This window comes from Pseudorasbora parva, chromosome 9 (assembly GCF_024679245.1).
Source record: "Pseudorasbora parva isolate DD20220531a chromosome 9, ASM2467924v1, whole genome shotgun sequence".
Lineage (NCBI taxonomy): Eukaryota > Metazoa > Chordata > Actinopteri > Cypriniformes > Gobionidae > Pseudorasbora > Pseudorasbora parva.
This window is the reverse complement of record NC_090180.1, coordinates 49,246,267-49,271,266: the sequence shown is the minus strand read 5'-3', so window position 1 is coordinate 49,271,266 and position 25,000 is coordinate 49,246,267. Positions and strand designations below refer to the sequence as shown.

At 47.0% G+C, this 25,000-nt stretch overlaps 2 protein-coding genes across 7 annotated transcripts in view; both read right to left on the bottom strand.

Annotated features, from left to right (window-relative positions):
- The window catches only part of wu:fj49a02 (myomegalin), a 100,547-nt gene extending 99,120 nt beyond the window's left edge, over positions 1 to 1,427 (bottom strand). The window contains exon 1 of the mRNA XM_067452938.1: positions 1,150 to 1,427. Coding sequence (XP_067309039.1) covers positions 1,150 to 1,184 — 35 coding nt within the window. The 5' untranslated portion in view covers positions 1,185 to 1,427. The remainder of the gene's footprint in view (positions 1 to 1,149) is intronic.
- Positions 1,428 to 7,865: 6,438 nt separating this feature from the next.
- The window catches only part of LOC137089360 (uncharacterized), a 20,911-nt gene continuing 3,776 nt past the window's right edge, over positions 7,866 to 25,000 (bottom strand). The window contains exons 2-4 of one of the 6 annotated variants that reach the window (XR_010907666.1): positions 21,871 to 23,968; positions 18,302 to 18,773; positions 7,866 to 8,508 (exon numbers count right to left, since the gene is read on the bottom strand). Coding sequence is in view for 1 of the 6 variants with exons in the window: in XM_067452954.1 (XP_067309055.1) it covers positions 22,829 to 23,968 (1,140 nt within the window). In the remaining 5 variants the exon portion in view is untranslated. Of the gene's footprint in view, positions 8,509 to 8,921; positions 11,244 to 17,172; positions 17,763 to 18,301; positions 21,699 to 21,870; positions 23,969 to 25,000 lie in introns of those variants that run through there. The other 5 variants (XR_010907667.1, XR_010907665.1, XR_010907664.1 and 2 more) reach the window with 5 other exon arrangements.

Here is a 25,000-nt window from a genome sequence, read left to right as displayed (position 1 = left end):
GAACCGGGAACACTTCCCATAACACCTGATGGACTCGTTACATCATCAGAAGAACGGCTTCTAATGTTAGTCTCTGTGTTTATCCCGAGGGTTACTGCAGTCGGCCGGATCCGGGCCGGATGGTGGACCTGAATATGACAGTGTTTTTTTAATGATTATTACTGAAATTATTGATTTAGTATGATTTATTGCTGATTTCCCTTACGAAAGGAAAATACATTTACCAATATATTACTTGAAATATATTTTAATATATTGTAAATATATGGAATATTATATTGATGGTATTATAAAATATATTATATATTCATGTAATATATAGCAAAATATACAAATGATTGCCGCTTTCAATATATTGCAATATATTGGAAAATATAAATATTAAATCCCATATATGTGAATATTGCCTAATGTATTGCATGATATTTTCCAACATACTGCAATATATTTTTGTTTCTTAAGGGTTCTTAATGATTATTACTGAAATTATTGATTTAGTAGGAGATATTGCTTTATTTATTACATTGCAAAAGAAAAAAAAATGCTCTTCTTACTCAGTCATTCTGTCTTGTTTCCAGTCTAAATATCTAACCATTTTTAAATCAAGATGCATTTACTAGATCAGTAAAACGACATCAGATATTTGTTCTTTTTTTGTTGAAAATAAAATAAAGTGAGTTTTTGCTTAAAACAAGCAAAATGATCTGCCAATGGGGTGAGAAAAATAATCTTATTTCTGATTGAAATCTTGTTTCTTGTTTACAGAAATAAGATGATTTTTCTCACCCCATTGTGTTCCGTCCACCAGGCTCAACGTGAAGCACCACCGATAATCCCCGGTAATGCGCCGCAGCCGCTCCTGACGCTCACTCACAGCGCGCGACAGCGTTCCCCTCGCAGGGCACCATGAGGCCGCTAGAATCATCAGCTTTGTGTGTGTGTGTGTGTGTGTGTGTGTGTGTGTGTGTGTGACAGATACCCGCAGCACTGAGCTTCTCATCTTTTACACTGATCATCATGTAATATAATGTCTCCTCTCACACACAGTCATGCGCTGAAGAATGACGCGCGTTATTGTGGATATCTTAAAAACTGAATCGCATGCGATGGGCTGCACATATGAAGACAAAGTGTCACGCGCATTCTCACCTGCACGCGCTCTCGGCTCCGTCGGTCCAGCTCATCGTGAAGCACCGGGCCGTTACCGATCATTCCTCCATCGTTGCCGTTATTCCTCACGGGCAGAACCGAAGCCTTTTTCACAGAGCTGATGCTCGTTAGGCATGCTGTGCGCGTGCATGAGGACGGATGCTGCGCGCGCGCGCCCGGTCGGTCGGTTCGGTTCCTACAGTCACGGGCCCGAATGAAGATGACCTACATCAGCCGAAGCGCGAGACGGACCCGGAGCACCGGCTGTACTGCGCATGCGCCCCTCTGCTGATCAACGGGATCCAGAAATCACATTATGATGAGTTTTAGCCTCAAACTGCGATGTGCAGAACCGGAGGCATTCATTCACTATAGAAATGGCCATGACTTTTCCAGGTTTTACTTCCCCTGATAAACGTTAGTCTGAATGTACAGCCGATCAAACACTATGAGGAGTTTAGAGAATTTCATTACATTCAAATTAGATTTGATTATAAATAAGTAAATTCACACATACAATAGAAGTTCATTTATTAAATATATAAATTGCATGCTTATTTATAGGCATCAACTATTGTTTAAATCACTGAATATCATATTTTTAACTGTAGTGAGTGTGTAGTGTTGCAAAGGGAGATATTTACTATTTAAGGACTATGACATCACTAACCCTAACTCATTTGCATAACCCCGCCCCTAAGTGGAGAATAGTTGGGTCATTTGGGATTTGCTCAAGCTGTCGTCCATCTTTCACATTTATTGATAAAGTACGAACACAAATGCAACAGCATGTCATAAAGCAATGACAACATGAGTTATAACCGTAATTAAACTAAACTATCCCTGTTCTCTCTTCATCAGCTGATATTATAACCGTAATTAAACTAAACTATCCCTGTTCTCTCTTCATCAGCTGATATTCTCTGCTCATCTCACAACAGTTTATAGATTATCATGACAGAGTATGCTAATCAGTGACTGAAGATTGTTAACTCATAACGCCAGAAACGTCTCATTCTACATGTTCTCTCTTCTTCTGGAGTCTCTCCATCATTGTCCGACTCTGGTTTGATCATACAAGGCTGAACAGTTTCAGTCTGTGTGTGTGTGTGAGAGAGAGAGAGAGAGAGAGAGAGAGAATCAGAGCTGCTAACATCAGCTCTTGAAGCTCCACCCTCTTCCTGAAAGGGGGCGGGGAGCAGCAGCTCATTTGCATTTAAAGAGACACACACACAAAATGTTTTTCCTTATGCTCAAAACGTGACAATTTTACCATGCTATAAAACATGATCTGTGGAGTACTTAGAGCTGAAACTGACACACACACACACACACACACACACACACACACACATCCTGCTGTGTGTAGCTCTACACGTTCTTCCCGAAGGCGACCCGTGGGCCTGAGCGCGGTGCTCTGGGCTCCAGCCCGTCAGAGATGATCCAGACGGCCGGGCAGCACCGACCCGCCTCCATGCCCACTCGGACCTGCTCTGCTCGGGCCATCTCCTCCAGCTCCGGGCTGGTCTCCGGGCTCCAGTCCACCATGAACTTGTCCTTGTTCTCGCACATGTTGAGCTGCTCCTCCTCCGGCTGCGGCCCGAACAGATAATCTGCGGAGACACACCTGTGCTTAGCCTGGGCTTTTATTCAGATATCTGACTTATCTCATTTAAGTTCTGGCTATGTTGGTTTTGAACTAACCCTTTGAAGGTAAAAAATAGCTTTCCCTTATTTTTTCAAGCTATCTGAAATCTAACCTGTTATTTCTCTTGAAATTGAGTTTTCCTGATTAATGGTCATGAGCATATCATGCTGATGTGGACATATGCACACACCCTTTCTGAATCATCTGTGATGTCCGTGGGTCAGTTTGACAGAAACAGAAAAACTTCTGTCTGTGTGTGTGTGTGTGTGTGTGTGTGTGTGTGTGTGTGTGTGTGTGTGTGTGTGTGTGTGTGTGTGTGTGTGTGTGTGTGTGTGTGTGTGTGCTTGTTTTTGTGACATATCAGGACAAAAATGTGTATAATAACATGTGTATGACACAGGTATTACAGAAAATGGTGACATATCAGGACATTACCCCATGTCCCCACTTTTCAAAATGCTTATAAATCACACAGGAGGAGTTTTTTTGAAAAAGTAAAAATGCAGAATGTTTCCTGTGATGGGTAGGTTTAGGGGCAGGGGCAGTGTAAGGGGATAGACAATACGGTTTGTACAGTATAAAACACATTACGCCTATGGAATGTCCCCACAATTCACAAAAACAAACATGTGTGTGTGTGTGTGTGTGTGTGTGTGTGTGTGATTGGTAGGTTTAGGGGCAGTGTAAGGGGATAGAAAATATAAAGTTTGTACAGTATAAAAACCATTACACCTATGGAATGTCCCCACATTTCACAAAAACAAATGAGACCTCTGCAGTGGTGGCTCAAGACACCCAAGGGCAAATCGCTTTTGTGTAATTAAGGGAACACAACGGTGTCTCCGCGCCTTGGTTATGTGGAAAGACGCTTGGATTCTGGCCCAAGTCCTGTCCCTGAGGGCTCCATGTCAGGTGTGTCTCTGACCACGGAGGCCTCCCTGACGGGCTAAGGGCGACCATGAGTGGGGTACCAGCATTCATGGCACAGAAGTTGGTAGTGTTTCAGGCTCAGAAGCACTTCCTGCCACATCTTAGGGGCCATCATGTGCTAGTTTGCACAGACAGCACATTGTGGTCTCCTACATAAACCATCAGGGAGGTTTAAGGTCCCGCCGCTCATACGAGTTGGCATGCCTAATCCTCCTCTGGGCTCAGGGGAAATTGCTATCAGTTAGGGCAATGTACATCCCAGGGAGCCAGAATTTGGAAGCAGACGTCCTGTCGAGGCCAAGGCCAAGGCCCGGGGAATGGAGACTCCACAGGAAGGTGGTCAAGCAACTCTGGGAGAAGTTCAGCAGGGCACAAGTGGACCTGTTTGCTCCTCAAGAAAACACACATTGTCAACTGTGGTTCTCCCTAACACCTCCAGCTCCTCTCGGTCTGGATACTATGGTACAGGAGGACCCTAACCCTGTAAGCATTTACCTCGATTGCTCTGCTTCCGGGAGTTCTAGAGAGAGTGCACCGGGACAGGCCCGTCCTCTGCTAGTAGTCCCATTCTGACCATCAGTTCTTCTGTTATTAGCCCCGTTCTTGCCATTAATTCTTGTTTTAGTAGCCCTGTTCTGGCCGGCCCAAACCTGGTTCCCTGACCTTGTGTCTCTCCTCGATGGCTCTCCTCTGGAGATCCCAGAGTTGTGGAGACTGTGGGCTTAGGAGTGGTCCAGCTCATAAGTTCTGGTACCTCAACCGAGGTTGTTGAGACCATTCTACACTCTAGAGCTCCCTCCACGAGGAAACTTTACTCTCTAAAGTGGAGACTCTTCACCCTATGGTGTAGAGGTCGCCTGTGGGATCCAGTTAACTGCCCTCCGAGCGCGGTGCTGGAGTTCCTGCAGGAGTGATTAACCCTGGGTTAGTCCCCTCCACACTAAAGGTGTACATAGCAGCAATAACTGCTTACCACACTCCTTTGGGTGGAGTTTATGAATGAAGGAAGGCATTTATATAGGCATTCATTTGTATTACTGTACATCCAAAGCGCTTTACACTTATGACAGGGACCTCTCCTTAAACACCACCAGTGTGCAGCATCCACTTAATAATGCGACGGCAGCCACAGTACAACAGCGCCATAGTGCACTCACTACACACCAGCCATAGGCGGAGAGGAGAGAGGGTGATAGATCCAATTCAGTCGATGGGCATTATTAGGAGGCCATGATTGGTAAGGGCCAATCGAGGGAATTTGGCCAGGACACCAGGGTTACACCCCTACTCTTTTATGAGAAGTGCCATAGGATCTTTAATGAACACAGGGAGTTATGACCTCAGTTTATCATCCGAAGGACGGATATATAGGATTCTATAGGGCGACACCCCCTAGTAACCATTTCCTCTGTGGAACCTCGAGCCTGAGGCCTGTGACGCGCACCAGGGTGCTGGCCTGGGACTTATCTAAAGCCTTTCCGAGGCTCCCTTCAAACCACCCGAGAAGTTTCTCAGACTAAAAACTAGTTTTCCTTCTTGCCATTTCTTCTCTAATGAGAATTGGAGACTTACAAGCACTCTCTGTTGCATCCGCATGCTTGGAATTGTCCCCAGGCATGGCTAAGGCCTTTCTCTCTCTGGGACCCGGGTATACCAAGGTCCTCACTAATCCTGTGAGATCTATTGTACTCCAGGCCTTCTGTCTTCCTGCCTTTAAGACGTCAGACCAGGAAACACTAAATTTGCTTTGTCCCATTCGCACACTAGATGCTTATGTCCACAAAGCTGCCCTGTGGAGGAAAACTAAACAACTGTTTGCTTGCTTAGGACCACCCTCAAGGGGGGTCAGTCTCAAAGCAGGGGATGAGCAAGTGGGTGGTCGAGGCTATCTCAATTGCATATGTGGTCATTATCTATCGAAAGTGCTCCAAGGAAGGACCAGTGGAGAACCGGCCACAGGGTCATGGCTCCAAGGCTCATTGATGCACGTGGGGAGCGAAGGCTGGCCCGTGGGGTCCGATCAAACAGACGAGCTACTGGAGCTCAAACTGCTCCAGAAGTTAATGCTGGTTCTGATAAAACTGTAGAAGAATTGTAACTTATGTGTCACATAGGAGTATGGCCACCTCACATACTTTCATTTTTAAAATAATTATCATCCTGTTTGATCTTTCTTTAGAAATATTTGATCACTCTTTAAACACACACAGAAAGAATCAGAGTGTGTTATAGTTCAGCACGGCATCAAAAATTAAGAATCTATAGCTATATTTCTCTATTGCTCTGGCATTTCTTTTGAAAATAAGTCACATATGAAAACTAGAGTCTGAAGGCTTTCGAATGCTATACTTTGTCCAGATTACGTCAGGCTTAGATGAGGATATTATAGTTCTAAATGTATAATCGCACACGTCCCACGGGTGTGTGTAAACGGCTGTCTTTAAAACATTGGTTAAGCATTTTTTCTTCAATGTGTGAAAAGTATTGATATTGAAAGTAAATGATTTGTACCTTTGCTAATGAGGGATTTGTAAACATGTTTTTGGATTCATGGAGAAAAAGTAAAAGTTTAGATTTTGAAGCCAAAAGATTAAATTAGACCCTCGGAGTAAGATGGGCAAGTGCAATCATCATGTGATGAAAGTGGCTCACCTGCCAGGTCATGCATCAGGTCCTTCATCAGGTGGCCGATGATGGCGTAGAGCGTCGCTACTATGACGATGGAGGCGAGGATGATGTAGAAGACGTGGATGGGCAGATGAATGGCGTCTCGAGCCGGAGGGATGTAGCTCTTGAAGAAAACCTCCTCCGGGCCAGCAGGGGGCAGCAGAGGGGGCTCGCTCGGGGTGGCCATGACACTTCAACCAGTTCAGCACATCACAGTCATTACACAGCACACACACCTGCTCTCATAACTGTAAACATATGACCACTTAAAGAGTGGAGAGGGATACATACCTTCAGATGATAGTTTGTGGGCCTGATGCCGGTCCGGATGAGAGTTTGTGGGTCTGATGCCGGTCCTAATGAGAGTTTGTGGGTCTGATGCCGGTCCTGATGAGATGTGGGCCTGATGCCGGTCCTGATGAGAGTTTGTCGGCCTGATGCCGGTCCTGATGAGAGTTTGTGGGCCTGATCCCGGTCCTGGTGAGAGTTTGTGGGCCTGATGCCGGTCCTGATGAGAGTTTGTGGGCCTGATGCCTGTCCTGATGAGAGTTTGTGGGCCTGATCCCAGTCCTGATGAGAGTTTGTGGGCCTGATGCCGGTCCTGAAGAGAGTTTGTGGGCCTGATCCCGGTCCTGGTGAGAGTTTGTCGGCCTGATGCCGGTCCTGATGAGAGTTTGTGGGCCTGATCCCGGTCCTGGTGAGAGTTTGTGGGCCTGATGCCGGTCCTGATGAGAGTTTGTGGGCCTGGTCCCGGTCCTGGTGAGAATTTGTGGGCCTGATGCCGGTCCTGATGAGAGTTTGTGGGCCTGATCCCGGTCCTGGTGAGAGTTTGTGGGCCTGATGCCGGTCCTGATGAGAGTTTGTGGGCCTGATGCCGGTCCTGATGAGAGTTTGTGGGCCTGATGCCGGTCCTGATGAGAGTTTGTGGACCTGATCCCGGTCCTGATGAGAGTTTGTGGGCCTGATGCCGGTCCTGATGAGAGTTTGTGGGCCTGATCCCGGTCCTGGTGAGAGTTTGTGGGCCTGATGCCGGTCCTGATGAGAGTTTGTGGGCCTGATGCCGGTCCTGATGAGAGTTTGTGGGCCTGATGCCGGTCTGTCTCTTCCTCTGCACCTTCAGCACTGAGTCAATCATAAGCACCGCAGATGGAGATGTGCACTCGCAGTGATGTCATTGGCTGACACTTCAAGGTCAAAGGCTTTATATTATCCAGCTTAGACACGGCTTATGGTTCTGGCTAATCATCATGGTTCTGGAGAACAGCTACACCCAGCACACGTATTAATATTAATATATATTAATAACCTTTATTAATAGCAGATGTAACTTCCTGAAGATGAATCCGGCTCATTCCTGTACACATTCTCTCGACCATGTTTTCATGGTTAAAGCTGAACGCCTCGCTACTGATTCGACCCAGACAGGATTAGAATAATCTAGAAGATCATGAAGATGACTCGACACAAGCTGTTGGTTCCTAACGAGGACAGGCTTTAATTATACATTTCATTTGCATTATATACACAGTGCCAAAATATAAAACATCCCAGAATTCATTTTAATGTGGAAGGGAAGTCAGCATTTACACTGATGACATCACATGACCATCACTGATGACATCACATGGCCATCACTGATGACATCACATGATCATCACTGATTAAAAAAAATAAAAAATAAACATCACATGGCCATCACTGATGACATCACATGATCATCACTGATGACATTACATGACCTTCACTGATGACATCACATGGCCATCACTGATGACATCACATGACCGTCACTGATGACATCACATGACCACGCCCTCTCCTCATACATTAAGACTGTACTCTACATTAACTCTACAGCAGGAACAGCTTCTGGCCGGTGGAAAGCGAGTCTATAGTGATGTGATGAGCGGTGCTGAAGGTGGGCGGTGCTGATTATGCAGAATATAGTGATGTGATGAGCGGTGCTGAAGCTGGGCGGTGATGATGATGGAGAATATAGTGATGTGATGTGATGGTGCTGATAAACCAGGGCTTGCTCTTCCTCCATCCTGAACTCCTCCTCCTCATCACAGCCTCTCTCAGCGGCACCGCAGGCTTAGGGCCAAAGACCAAGTCTGCGAGAGAGAGAGAGAGAGAGAGAGAGAGAGAGAGAGAGAGAGAGAGAGAGAGAGAGAGAGAGAGAGAGAGAGAGAGATCATGTGATGGAACAGAAACCAAAATGTGTGTGTGTGTGTGTAGTGGAAAAGTTAAAAAAGCTGGTTATTGTGATGTAAAAAACAACAAAAATAAAGTTAATATTAGTATAAACTGTAGTGTATGCTAATAAGACACAGTAGTGTCTTATTCCAGCTATTATTAAGTGTGTTCACTGGGAATCTAACTCATGGCTCATATTGCTCTTTTAGGAATATACAGATAAATATTTGTGATGAATATCAAGCAGTCTGAGTGCAGTAAACAACACGCTTCATCAGTCTATAGTGAACTCATTGTGTGATCCATTAGCTCAAACAGCAGATCTTCGTACCGCGGCACAAGAAATACAGATGTTTCTGAGCCGCAAAGGAAACTTAAACACGCACTGGAAGCAGAAGTGCAGGAATAAAAGTCTTTCTGTGATCCTACATCAGGGAACGAGCCACGGATCGCCTCCAGTGGGAACAGATGGAGCTCAACATCACACTGTGTGGAGCAGGTCTGGAGGATTCAGTCAAACAGAAGAGGAAGTTATTACTATAAGTCAGTGTCTGTGGTGTGAGAGAGCTTCATCAGGACTGCCGCTTCTGACACACACCGAGCACAAATCAACAAAAACAAGATCATGTACATCTGAGTCAGACAAGTCACTCAGGTTAGATGGGTCAAAGGCGTCTCTGGGGTCAGAGGTCAGTAAGCCATGAGGACGAGACTCCCGGTGGCCCACCAGAGCCTCTCGTCTCCCATGTCCATTTCTTCCCTCTCCCAACACTCACGGTTCCTGCCAAACCCCTGCCGAACCGCAACCTATCGAACCGCAACCTGCCGAACCGCAACCTGCCGAACCACAACCTGTCCAACCACAACCTGCCGAACCCACAATCTACCGAACCGCAATCTGCCGAACCGCAACCTGCCGAACCGAAACCTGCCGAACCCACAACCTGCCGAACCGCAACCTGCCGAGCCGCAACCTGCCGAACCGCAACCTGCCGAACCGCAACCTGCCGAACCACAACCCGCAACCTGTCCAACCGCAACCTGCCGAACCGCAACCTGTCCAACCAAAACCTGTCCAACCGCAACCTGCCGAACCCACAATCTACCGAACCGCAATCTGCCGAACTGCAACCTGCCGAACCGCAACCTGCCGAACCGCAACCTGCCGAACCCACAACCTGCCGAACCGCAACCTGCCAAACCGCAACCTGCCGAACCGCAACCTGCCGAACCGCAACCTGTCCAACCACAACCCGCAACCTGTCCAACCGCAACCTGCCGAACCGCAACCTGTCCAACCACAACCTGCCGAACCCACAATCTGCCGAACCGCAACCTGCCGAACCACAACCTGTCCAACCACAACCTGCCGAACCGCAACCCGCCGAACCGCAACCTGCCGAACCGCAACCTGTCCAACCACAACCTGCCGAACCGCAACCCGCCGAACCGCAACCCGCCGAACCACAACCTGCTGAACCGCAACCTGCCGAACCACAACCCGCAACCTGCCGAACCGCAACCTGTCCAACCACAACCTGCCGAACCACAACCCGCAACCTGCCGAACCACAACCTGTCCAACCACAACCTGCCGAACCGCAACCCGCCGAACCGCAACCCGCAACCTGCCAAACCGCAACCTGTCCAACCACAACCTGCCGAACCGCAACCCGCCGAACCGCAACCCGCCGAACCGCAACCCGCCGAACCGCAACCCGCCGAACCGCAACCCGCCGAACCGCAACCCGCCGAACCGCAACCTGCTGAACCGCAACCTGCCGAACCACAACCTGCAACCTGCCGAACCACAACCTGCAACCTGCCGAACCGCAACCCGCCGAACCGCAACCTGCTGAACCGCAACTTGCCGAACCGCAACTTGCCGAACCGCAACTTGCCGAACCGCAAACTGCCGAACTGCAACCTGCCAAACCACAACCTGCCGAACCACAACCTGCCGAACTGCAACCTGCCGAACCGCAACCTGCCGAACTGCAACCTGCCGAACCACAACCTGCCGAACCACAACCTGCCGAACCACAATCTCCCACAATCATGGTCCATAAAAGTGGAGGTTAATGAAGGCCTATTTAAAACTTTATAGACTAAAATATCTAGCTTCCGGTCGTCAGTGCTACGTGAGTCGACTTGCGCTAACCACTTTACCAATTTGGATTGTAAAGTCTGACATCTTTGCCATTTCTTACCATCAAAATAGTTTTTTATGGAAAGAGTGTTTAGCTCTATCTTCTCTCTTCTGTGTTTGTCAGTGCGCATACGTCAAGGATTCATGGGTCAAAGGTTACTCTTTTAGGGCAAGTAGATTCGTGTAGCACTGAAAACCGTAAGCTTTTAGTCTATAACGTTTTAAATATGGATATTTTTCTTACACAAAAACATTTGACACATTCCCCACAATGTAATAAACAAGTACCCCCCCCCCACACACACACAAACACACTATAACTCAGACTCAAACACACACACCGTAACTCAAACACACACACACACACACACACACACACACCGTAACTCAAACACATACACACACACACACACACACACACACACACACACACACAGTAACTCAAACACATACACACACACACAAACACACACACTAACACAATCACACCGTAACTCAAACCCACTCTTACCTTCATCCGTGATCTAAGACTAACTCCTCGCGCTCCTGAACTCTTCCCTATTCCGGACTGACTTCTTCTGGCTCTCCCATATTTAACCTCATGAGCTCATACATGAGAAACGTCCATTCCACGATAGTCATGCCGACGTTGAACACGACGATCATTATCATTAACCAGTGCACCATGCCTGTCTTCTCCTGTGTGGATCCTCAATGTGCCATCCTCATATAATCCACTGAAGGTATTTAAAAACGGCATCATAAGCATCTCTAAAACTAATCCAGCAGTTTATCTAACAAGCCTCAGCACAGATCCCATAATGCCCTGGTCCTGGAGAACCTGAGCCGGCACGTCATGCCATGAACAACACTACAGAGCTCACTGTATTTGGCAATAAAGATGTAATATCAGAGGTAAATACCTTGACACCAGGGATGTGAAAAATAAACACTGAAATCAGGAATCTTGGTGTCATCCTGGATTGTGATCTTTAGAAGTCACATTAAAGCCATAACTAACCCTAACCTCCCTCCATCGGGACAACAACAGGAATCAGGTCTTTTGGCCTGGAGAAGCGTATCCATTAGCAGCCCAACACTGAGCCAGACTCCTGAGGAAAACCACACCAGTTCTTCAGGCTTCACACTGCCTCCATGTTTTACAATTAATCAATTTTAAAGTACTTTTAATCTTTTACAAATCCCATAATGGCCTCAGACAGTTAGCAGATATTATGGTAGAATACAAACCAAATACAGCCAGTTAGTAACAACTGGGGTAATTTGGTGGAGAGGACTGAATGCTCATCATACAGGCCTGATCCAGCTTATCAGAAGATAGCCCCCTAGACCCGTAAATAGGGCACTATTGGAATCCTACATTGGAATATCTCCTCTGAAGGCAGAAGTTAAGATTTTGGATGCGGCCAATCGCTAGAGAATACCCATAATGCACTGTGGGTCATGCACCAGATGAATTCCCACATCTCACCAGTAGATGGTGCCACATCTATCCATTTTCTGATACGCTGGTCCAAAGTGGCAACAGTGTAATAACTTAAGCCTAGTTCACACTGCCCGATTTTTGCCCCGATTTTGAGTCGCCGACAGGTTTTGTGAAATCGCCGACAAAGGCCCGAGATCACAGGCAAATCGGTGCTCGTGTACGCGAGTGACAATCACGCAGTGTGAATAATCAAAGACGCGATCAGAGAGAATCGCCGACGAGTCGCCGACGCCGGTGAGATATTTGGCATGCTAAATATCTGGACCTGTCTGCGATTCAAACTCCTGCTGTGTGAACAGCGTTCTGACTGAAAATTACACCGGCGATGACCGACAGCCAATGAGAGCGTGAGATACAGGGCAGCAGGAGGTTCAGAGAGGAGTTATAGAGCAGAATATCAGTATTTAAATAGATATATTTACAATTCTATCAAACAGAAACAAAGCCCAAACATTTGCGCATCCAGCCACAGCAGCAGCACATTACAAAATAGTTTATTTACCTCAAACTCTCATTGCAGAACACAATCCTGGCTCCCTCTGTCTCTCCAACAATTCCTTCCGCCATAATCTTTTTTTTTTTTTTCTCCACAAATCAGCGCACAGACAGTTTGAAGCAAACGTTGTGTAGTTTATCATTTTAAATAACAATTCAAAGTCTCGCGCGAGAACTTCGGTCTGACGCACGTGTGATCTCGCGTTGTCTACTCGTCACATCACACGTGTGTTTGGGAAACGTAGTTTGCGCACCGGAGAGAGAGAGAGTTGTCGGCGATTCTTCCTCTTGTTCAGTCGGTCAGTGTGAACACAGCAGAGACTGAATGATACCCCAGATAGTCATGCAGTGTGAAAAGAGCCGTGACCCGACGAGTTTGAAAATCGTGCAGTCTGAACTAGGCTTTACAGGTACAAACAGCTTTTTAATTAATTCACCGGTTCCCATTTTCTCCCTCAGGAGGACTGCATTAGTGAAGTCATGTAGGGAACAGCAATTCAAATGTTTTTTTTTTTCTGTTTTTTTATGATTATAGCAGACCTAAGGAAAATCCCAAATTCAGTATCTTAAAAATTAGAATATTGTGAAGAGGTTGAATATTGAAGACACCTGGAGCCGCTCTAATCAGCTAATGAACTCAACACACCTGCAGGCCTTTAAATGGCCTCAGTCTAGTTCTGTCGGCGACACTATCATGAGGACGACTGCTGATCGACAGACCTCCAAAAGACGACCACTGACACCTTACACACGGAGGGCGAGACACTAAAGGTCACTGCTAAAGAGGCTGGTTGTTCCCAGAGCTCTGTGTCCAAGCTCATTAATAGAGAAAAGATGTGGTGGAAAAAAGTGCACAAGCTATAGGGCTAACACACCGCATCCTGGAGAGGAGTGTGAAACAAAACCCATTCAAAAATGTGGAGGAGATTCACAAAGAGTGGACTGCAGCTGGAGTCAGCGCTTTAAGAACCGCTGCGCACAGACGTATGCAGGACACGGGCTTCAGCTTCACACTCCTGGAGTCAAGCCACTCTTGATCAACAGACAGAAGCGTCTCGCCTGGGCTACAGACCAAAAGGACTGCTGAATGGTCCAAAGTTATGTTCTCTGATGAAAGTAAATTTGGCATTTCCTTTGGGAATCAGGGTCCCAGAGTCTGGAGGAAGAGAGGAGAGGCACACAGTCACACTGCTGGTGTTGATCCACTGTGTTTTCTGAGGTCAAACGTCAACGCAGCAGTATACCAGGACGTTTTAGAGCACGTCATGCTTCCTGCTGCTGACCAACTTTATGGAGATGCAGATTACATTTCCCAACAGGACTCGGCACCTGCACACAGTGCCAAAGCAACCAGTACCTGGACCATGGTGTCCCTGTTCTTAACTGGCCAGCAAACTCGCCTGACCTAAACCTTATAGATATTCTCTGGAGTATTGTGAAGAGGAAGATGCGATACGCAGACCCAACAATGCAGAAGAGCTGAAGGCCTATCAGAGCAACCTGGGCTCTCATAACCCCTGAGCCGAGCCACAGACGGACCGACTCCACGCCACGCCGCATCGCTGCAGTAATTCAGGATAAAGGAGACACAACTGAGCACTCACTGCTGGACATGCTCAGACTTTTCATGTTCATACATTTCAGTTTGGCCAGTTATAATCATCAAAATGAATAGAAATAAACATTCGAAATACACTCATCTAAAGGATTATTAGGAACACCTGTTCAATTTCTCATTAATGCAGTTATCTAATCAGCCAATCCCATGGCAGTTCTTCAGTGCATTTAGGGGTGTGGTCCTGGTCAAGACAATCTCCTGAACTCCACACTGAATGTCAGAATGGGAAAGAAAGGTGATTTAAGCCGTTTTGAGCGTGGCATGGTTGTTGGTGCCAGACAGGCCGGTGTGAGTATAGAGTCTGGGAAACTACGTAATTATGCGTTGCATTATGGGCAGTCGCCGGCATGTTTTAGGACACACTCTGGAGAGTACAATGATAGATCCTAAAAGTTGATTGATTGATTGATTGATAACAAATACGAATCACTAGAGAAAAAACAGCTGTATTCATGTTAATACTAGGGCTGGGATAAACGATTATTTTTTAAACGATTAATCTAGCAATTATTTTTTCGGTGCATCGATTAATCTAACAATTAATTTTTCCTGTCCGATTCGCTTCGATTATTGATTATCTCCCCATTAGTTGCCTAAAAGCAATTTATACATGTTGATTTAATTATCTGAATGAAAAAACAAATTCCTTAACATTGCAATATTTTTATTGCTTTTAAAATTTGAATTTAAAGCCTATACAAGAGCAATGCATTCAATAAAACCTTGAAAACATAAAGTAAACACAATCTATGATTTTTCTATGTATGCAACTCTTTCTACAGGCTATGCCCATCGATTAAATATCAACAAGTTGGCAAATCAAATCCGGGGACACACTGAAGCGTGCCGTGAGCATCTCCGTTTTTGTTTCGGCTCCCATGTTAACAGGTTGGAGTTTGCACACTGCCTGCGTGACGCGCGGGAAACACATGCATGCTAGAAACAGAAGAGCGCCTATTTCGAGCGTGTTGGAAGCGTGTTTCTTTAGGCAAAATAGAATAGGAAAAGATGTTTATATATCATTTTGACACAAAAACATTAATTCATGACATTTTCATGTTTGAAAGGATAACATAAATGCAGATATAGGCCTAATTGTAATAATAAAAAAACGACAATTATCGATTTTGAACTATTGTAACTGTCAATACAGAACGAAATATTCTGTAGCCTATTTTGCCGTCAATACCATAGATATGTGATCAATAGGCTACTGCCGACGTTGTCTTTGCTGTATCACTAGGCTATTTATGCTTAACATTAAATATAGGGCTTCCCTCCGCATCAATAGCAGCGCCGCTTCAGACACGCTTCTAGTGTGCAGAGGCAGAGAAAACGCCAAGCAGCCCCGTGGCTAACGCAACCGAAACGCCACGCGCATCCGCGGCAGGACAGTGAAAACAGGTACATGTGGAGTGCATTACAGGCGCCAATATTCAGTTTAAACCCGGAATAGTCCTGGGATGAAACTGTGCTCACTGGAGGATGGATACCCTCGGTCACATCAGCACGATAAGACATTGAACATTTTACATTTAAACAGCTTATTATGTAGGTAGCCAATGTGCCCGATGCTTTATAGCCTAACGAAAAAGTCTGTATCTGATATTTAAAATAATATTGCTTGATCTCAGCCAGTGGATTATTTATTTAATCAACATATATCAAATCGCAATTCCATAGCGTAAAGAATGAGGAATAACATATAAAAGTATGGCCTGTAATGCAGCTTTGAAATTATTTACAGTACTAAACAGATTTATGGTGTGAGCATATATAAGCGGTTCAGAAATCATAAATCTGTAATATACCTGTTATGAATAATAAATATATAAACACAAATTCTAAAGAAACATTTTGGGTAAGCTGTTTATTTTCATTGAGTTTTACTTTCACTTTCACCTGTTGTTTCCAAGCTGGTAAACTGAAAAGTTGCGCGTCATTTGAGGGTTTTTTCTCACGCAGATCGTGAGAGCGGCTATAGCAGTCCATAACACAGCAAGCGTACACCATTAGAATTAGTTTTTAACTGTATAACACAAGTTTTAACATCTACCACACTACTACACATTCGCTAATGTAGTGTCCGTGTCCTAAAGTCCACAAATGCATTCCCATTCTCTATTTCACAATCTGCTCAGTTACTGGGATTTTTACACAAAGAGTGGTGTGTCACGGCCAGCTCGTTCTCAGCCATTACACAGAGGATCACGTGCAAACAAATGATTTGCTTACAAGATTATTCATTAAATAAACAATAATGATCTGTTACAGAAATATAACACAATGACTAAGGGTTTAAACAATAAAGGGAACAATAATAATCCTAAAAGTTGTGAAATGTTGATAAAGGAGAAATAAACTAGAAACAACAAGGAGCAAAAATGACTCCCCTGGAGGTGGTCCCCCAGAAGAAGCACTAATGAGCAAGTGAGTACAAATTTAATACTCTCCGCCCAATCAGTGAGCATGATTGTCTGCAGCCGATCACACACACACTCAGAGAACTATAGGAGACAGGGTAGTAACGGGTGTGAAAAGGGAAGAGCATCCAGTATGCAGCAGTCCTGTGGGAGAAAATGCCTTGTTGATGCTCGAGGTCAGAGGAGAATGGGCCGACTGATTCAAGCTGATAGAAGAGCAACTTTGACTGAAATAACCACTCGTTACAACCGAGGTATGCAGCAAAGCATTTGTGAAGCCACAACACACACAACCTTGAGGCGGATGGGCTACACCAGCAGAAGACCCCACCGGGGACCACTCATCTCCACTACAAATAGGAAAAAGAGGCGACAATTTGCACAAGCTCACCAAAATTGGCCAGTTGAAGACTGGAGAAATGTTGCCTGGTCTGATGAGTCTCGATTTCTGTTGAGACATTCAGATGGTAGAGTCAGAATTTGGCGTAAAGAGAATGAGAACATGGATCCATCATGCCTTGTTCCCACTGTGCAGGCTGGTGGTGGTGGTGGTGTAATGGTGTGGGGGGTGTTTTCTTGGCACACTTTAGGCCCCTTAGTGCAAATTGGGCATCGTTTAAATGCCACGGCCGACCTGAGCATTGTTTCTGACCATGTCCATCCCTTTATGACCACCATGTGCCCATCCTTTGATGGCTACTTCCAGCAGGATAATGCACCATGTCACAAAGCTTGACCCATTTCAGATTGGTTTCTTGAACATGCCAATGAGTTGACTGAACTAAAATGGCCGCCACAGTCCCCAGATCTCAACCCAATAGAGCATCTTTGGGATGTGGTGGAACGGGAGCTTCGTGCCCTGGATGTGCATCCCACAAATCTCCATCAACTGCAAGATGCTCTCCTATCAATATGGGCCGACATTTCTAAAGAATGCTTTCAGCAGCTTGTTGATCAATGCCACGGAGAATTAAGGCAGTTCTGAAGGAGAAAGGGTCAGACACAGCATTAGTGTGTGCTCCTAATAATCCTTTAGGGGAGTGGATATCGGTCTGTGTGTAATGAATAAATATAATATACAAGTTACACTTTTTTAGTTGAATTAGTGAAATAAATCAACTTTTTAATGTTATTCTAAATATATGACCAGCACCTGTTTTGTGAAATTGCTGTATGATGAAGGTGACTAAACTAATATGCACAGAAAACTAAAATCGCTTTGTCTTTGAAAATTTGAGTTGTAATGTGTTATCAACTTTTTGAAGAGAAAAGAATGGAATATATTCCTCCAATCATTAAGTAGCGCCATATTCAGAATCAGGTGATAGTTTGAGAGCCGGATATTGCTAAATACAGTCTCTGAATATTGATGAACAACAGGGCTATGATCTGCTGAAGCTATCAAAGGTTTCAGATGGGTAAGGAAAATTCAGCTCTAGGAGTGCAAAATAACTCAAGAAATAATCTAATCATACTATTAATAAAGGAAAAGCTGGAGCGTGAGGTATTTTATCTCTTACCTGTAAATGACCATGAGTTCTCCTCACTTCTTCAGAAGAAACTGACCAAGCCTGCCGGAGAGATAGAGGGCTAACCCTTCTCTATGAAGCCGGAAACCTTGAAGATGGAGGGCTAACCCTTCTCTATAAAGCCGGAAACCTTGAAGATGGAGGGCTAACCCTTCTCTATGAAGCCGGAAACCTTGAAGATGGAGGGCTAACCCTTCTCTATGAAGCCGTGAGCTCTACCGAGGCTGAGTCTCTGCATGCTGATGGCTCTACGCTGAAGACTCGTCCTCCGTCTCCGCCTCTTTGAAGAAGACCTCAGACATCAGGAGCGTCCAGAATACGATGGATAAAGACACGTTGGCCACGACCATGAAGATCATGAGCGGATGGAGCATGCTGGGACACCTTCGCTGACACCCGTTCGTGTGTGTGAGCCTCCAGACCCAGATAATCCGGCTTGATGAGAATGATTACACACACACTCCTAAAGCATAGGGAGGAAGTCCAACCACAGCACACATTAACCTGAGGTCGCTTTATTACCGTACACTCACCCCCTTTCCCTATATCCTACATGACCCTTGACCCTAATACATCTTGCCTCATTTCAAGTCAACAGATGTAATCCTCAGTCTAATCAAATGCTTAATCTAAAGCCTCACACAGACAGATGGCGCGTTATGATGCGCACTAATAAAGGGATCCTTCATGCCCTCGTCATCATCATAAAGACAGCCGTTATATAGATATAGATATATCATCATAAAGACAGCCGTTATATAGATATATCATCATAAAGACAGCCGTTATATAGATATATCATCATAAAGACAGCCGTTATATAGATATAGATATATCATCATAAAGACATGCGTTATATAGATATAGATATATCATCATAAAGACAGCCGTTATATAGATATAGATATATCATCATAAAGACAGCCGTTATATAGATACATCATCATAAAGACAGCCGTTATATAGATATAGATATATCATCATAAAGACAGCCGTTATATAGATATATCATCATAAAGACAGCCGTTATATAGATATATCATCATAAAGACAGCCGTTATATAGATATAGATATATCATCATGGAGCTCAAAGATGACGATAAGGCAAGCGAGAGGCCGACCCACTGCAGCAGTGAGCCACTAAAGGCACATTAAGACCATTTTAGGCAAAACAGCTATAAAACTATAAATACAGTCAATAATAATGATTTAATGGTGTATCAATTTTGACCAATAGGTGGCGCTGTGACCAAACTGATGTGGTGAGGTCAGCGTGAGGTCAGAGTGGTGTCCATATGCCAAAGCATTGCAGAGACAGCCTCAGGGGCATTTTGGCATCATGCCAAAGAAATACCAAAACGGTTTTGTCTGTCATCACGAAATCCAACATTTTTGTCGGCACAGTCTCAAGATGATACGATTCGATTTTGGTGAAAATCAGACAAGCGGTCTAGGATTAGCTAGAAAAAGGTTTCTAAAGAAAAACGAAATGGTCAATGGGCCAGATATGGCAAACATGGCATCTGTGTTCTAGGCCGGACCCAAGAAATAGACAAGTTTCATTACAACAGGCAAAGTTAATCAAAAGTTATTGCCATTTTTTGAAATTTCAATATAACTTTTGACCACAAGGTGGCGCTGCCTGAAACCTTTTTAATACCTTCAGGGTTTGGTGCTAAAGACACACTCAGAGTTCAGTAGCAATACGCCAATGTGTTCGTAAAAAATATTTTTTTTTTTACTAAATTCAAAATGGCTGACATCCAAGATGGCTGATATGGGAAAAATATCGTACGACACTGCGTGATGCCCTGAATCTAAAGAGACCTGTTTCGTGTCAACCATTGTTGACCAAAGCTTTCAGAAGTTATGTTGTATCTCCAGACCACTAGGTGGCGCTGTGCCGAAACTGTGCAGGTCACGGCTGTTATAACACCCAGAGTTTGGTCAGAACACACTAAAGCGCGGAGATCCGTGGGTGCTTCTCAATATCCCTCCTCGCTACGTCGCTCCAACGTCCTCCATCCTATGACCCGGAAAGGAGGAGGCGAGGATGGAGGAGTGAGGAGAGGATGGAGGTGAGGAGAGGATGGAGGAGTGAGGAGAGGAGTAAGGAGAGGATAGAGGAGTGCGGAGAGGATGGAGGTGTGAGGTGTGAGGAGAGGATGGAGGAGTGAGGAGAGGAGTAAGGAGAGGATGGATGAGTGCGGAGAGGATGGAGGCGAGGAGAGGAGTGAGGTGAGGATGGAGGAGTGAGGAGAGGATGGAGGTGTGAGGAGAGGATGGAGGTGAGGATGGAAGAGTGAGGAGAGGATGGTGTGGATGGAGGAGTGAGGAGAGGATGGAGGCGAGGAGAGGAGTGCAGAGGATGGAGGCGAGGAGAGGATGCAGGAGTGAGGAGAGGATGGAGGAGTGAGGAGAGGATGGAGGCGAGGAGAGGATGGAGGCGAGGAGAGGATGGAGGAGTGCAGAGAGGATGGAGGAGTGCGAAGAGGATGGAGGAGTGAGGAGAGGATGGAGGCGATGAGAGGATGGAGATGAGGAGGATGGAGGTGGGGATGGAGGAGTGCAGAGAGGATGGAGGCGAGGAGGATGGAGGTGAGGATGGAGGAGTGAGGAGAGGATGGAGGAGTGAGGCGAGGATGGAGGCGAGGAGGATGGAGGAGTGAGGAGAGGATGGAGGAGTGCAGAGAGGATGGAGGCCAGGAGGATGGAGGTGAGGATGGAGGAGTGAGGAGAGGATGGAGGAGTGAGGAGAGGATGGAGGTAAGGAGAGGATGGAGGCGATGAGAGGATGGAGATGAGGAGGATGGAGGTGGGGATGGAGGAGTGCAGAGAGGATGGAGGCGAGGAGGATGGAGGTGAGGATGGAGGAGTGAGGAGAGGATGGAGGAGTGAGGCGAGGATGGAGGCGAGGAGGATGGAGGAGTGAGGAGAGGATGGAGGAGTGCAGAGAGGATGGAGGCCAGGAGGATGGAGGTGAGGATGGAGGAGTGCGGAGAGGATGGAGGAGTGAGGAGAGGATGGAGGCGAGGAGGATGGAGGCGAGGAGGATGGATGAGGAGAGGATGGAGGAGTGAGGAGAGGATGGAGGCGAGGAGGATGGAGGAGTGAGGTGAGGATGGAGGAGTGCGGAGAGGATGGAGTGAGGAGAGGAGTGAGGTGAGGAGAGGATGGAGGTGGGGATGGAGGAGTGAGGTGAGGATGGAGGAGTGCGGAGAGGATGGAGTGAGGTGAGGATGGAGGCGAGGAGAGGATGGAGGCGGGGATGGAGGAGTGAGGAGGCTTCCTGAGGAGTCGTGAGCGAGGATACTCTGGTGGATCCTTTGAGGAAGGGTGTTATCGACTAAGCGTGACGCAGGCATTAATGTTCCTCCCCTTCACATCGTGCCATGGTTTATTCATCATTATTATTATTAGTATTATGTTTACATGTAAAAGACACAAATGTTTGCCGAATAACAACAACTCACAGTTGCAGAATTATAGCAAAGCACAAGAAAATGAACGAAACAAATAGAAACTAATACTATACAACGAATAAAAAGCAGTTAATAACTGGGATTCGTTGTTAATAAGACCAACAGCCAATCAGAGCAGAGGAGTGAGTGACGTATGCTGAGCGACGCAGATCATTTCACACACTCGTTGAATCTTGCTCAGCACAGGCTGTGTTCGAGTCGTTAGTTCATCACCGGGGTCTGATCTGAGAATGCCAGCGCTGTATTTGGGGCATCATTATTCCTCAACGGGTCGAGTCCAGACTCAAATGTTGTGGGCGGAGCTACATTCGGCTGGCATCCGGGCTACTCTTGGTCCTAATTCAGCTCCCCTAACCCTTCCCCAGTCTGGAAAACACACACACACACACATCTCAGAAGAAACTGAACGGATTTATATAAAGTTCATGACACACAGTATCACACTGACACATTTCCATCTCTTTCATGTTTAATGATCATTAAAACAATACTTCAGTTTCATAAGAACAGGTCACATGATCGGCACGGGAATGAAAGGCTTGGTCTCGGCAGGAAGTGATGTCACTCTTGACCATGAAGTCAGAAGTCTGAGTTATTATGGGATGGACAGAAGTCTGCTGAAGCTCAGATGCGAGTCTGGCTGTCGATCCGTCGTTCTAGCAGATCAGTGCCCTCTGGTTCTCCTGCTGCAGGAACACACACACACACACACACACACACACACACACACACACACACACACACACACACACACACACACACACACACACACACACACACACACACACACACACACACACACACACACACCCCCCCCTCAGGCCAGTGTCCTCTGGTTCTCCTGCTGCAGGAACACACACACACACACACACACACACACACACACACACACACACACACACACACACACACACACACACACACACACACACACCCCCCCCTCAGGCCAGTGTCCTCTGGTTCTCCTGCTGCAGGAACACACACACACACACACACACACACACACACACACACACACACACACACACACACACCTCAGGCCAGTGTCCTCTGGTTCTCCTGCTGCAGGAAGTATTGGCAGAAGAGCTCCCGCACCGGCTCCCCCTGGGGGTCGTCTGCTGAAGGGCTGATCTCGTCGGCCGGCTGTGGGCTCTCCTCCGCCCGCACCGCCTCCTCCCAGCGCTCCTGGAACTCGTCTCCGTGGACCTCACACACGTTATGGAGCACGCAGCAGGCCAGGATCATGGTGGGCACCACGTCCATGCGGCAGTCGTTGCGCTTGAGGAGGCACTGCCAGCGCGCCCGCAGGCGGAGGAAGGCCCGGTCCACCACGCTCCGCGCCCGCTCCAGCCGGCGGTTAAAGAGCCGCTGCCCGTCGGAGAGCCCGCTGGAGTCCGCATGGCCCTTCAGGAGCCAGGCCTTCAGAGGGTACGCGGCGTCGCCCAGCATCAGGAGCCCCATCGGCCGGCCCATGAAGACCAGCGGAGGCTCCGCCCGCAGGAAGCCCTCGCAGCCGCGCGCCCACAGCGTGGAGTTCTGGAGGATGGCGGCGTGCTCGGTGCTGCCCGGGAACCCGGCACACACGTCCCAGAACTGGCCCAGAGCGTTCACGGCGCCCTGCGTGACCACGGAGAGCCAGCCGCGGCTGTTCCAGTAGTTCTGCGTGTTGCTGGAGGGGGCGATGATGGGCACGTGCAGGCTGCCGACCGCGCCCACGCAGTGAGGGAAGCCCCAGCGGGTGCAGAAGAGGCGGGCGGAGTCCTCCAGCTCCTGCTCGCTCGGCGGGCGGAGGTACAGCGGGCGGAGCAGCAGCACGATGGCGTGGCACACGTCACGCACACACTTACACACCGTGGAGCGGCCCACGCCGAACAGCGAGCTGATGGTGCGGTACTCCACGTTAGAGGCGAGGCGCCAAAGAGCCACGGCCACCCTCTTCTCCAGCGGCAGCGCGGGGCGGAGCCGGGTGTCCTGGCGGCTCAGGCGCGGCTTCAGCTTACCGCACAGCAGGAAGAACGTCTCTTTGGTCATGCGGAACTTCTCCAGCCAATCAGACGGCTGGAACTCACGCATCACCACACGCTCCCACCAATCGGTGCTCTCGATGTTGCTCCACACACGCGTGGGACGCGCCGGGACGTCAGTGAGGGGACGAGTGGACTGAGCGATCATCATCTGGAGGAGGAGAAGAAGAAGATCAGAGCAGATCACACACACACACACACACTCTCTCACACACACAGACACACACACACACACAAGAAGCTTTATTGGCATGACAAAAACATACATTTTGCATTGCCAAAGCATTAAGAAAACAAAGTGATTTGTAACAACTGATCATAAAAAACTAAACAAAATATGAATAATAAAAATAAAATATGAATAGTAAAATAAATAAATATTTATGATGAGAAAATCAAGCTAATTTTAATATAGAGAACGTAACGGCTGAACATACACTATACACACATGGGTGCAGGTCTAATGTGTGTGTGTGTGTTGGCTGTGAGAGAGTGTGTGTATGGGCTGTGAGAGAGTGTGTGTGTATGGGCTGTGAGATTGTGTGTGTGTGTATGGGCTGTGAGAGAGAGTGTGTGTGTGTATGGGCTGTGAGAGAGAGTGTGTGTGTGTATGGGCTGTGTGAGAGTGTGTGTGTGTGTATGGGCTGTGAGAGAGTGTGTGTGTGTGTATGGGCTGTGAGAGAGTGTGTGTGTGTGTGTATGGGCTGTGAGAGAGTGTGTGTGTGTGTGTGTATGGGCTGTGAGAGAGTGTGTGTGTGTGTGTATGGGCTGTGAGAGAGTGTGTGTGTGTGTGTGTGTATGGGCTGTGAGAGAGTGTGTGTGTGTGTGTGTATGGGCTGTGAGAGAGTGTGTGTGTATGGGCTGAGAGAGAGTGTGTGTGTGTTGGCTGTGAGAGAGTGTGTGTGAGTGTGTATGGGCTGTGAGAGAGTGTGTGTGTGTGTATGGGCTGTGAGAGTGTGTGTGTGTGTGTGTATGGGCTGTGAGAGAGTGTGTGTGTGTTGGCTGTGAGAGAGTGTGTGTGTGTGTGTGTTGGCTGTGAGAGTGTGTGTGTGTATGGGCTGTGAGAGTGTGTGTTTGTGTGTGTATGGGCTGTGTGAGAGTGTGTGTGTGTGTATGGGCTGTGTGAGTGTGTGTGTGTATGGGCTGTGTGAGAGTGTGTGTGTGTATGGGCTGTGTGAGAGCG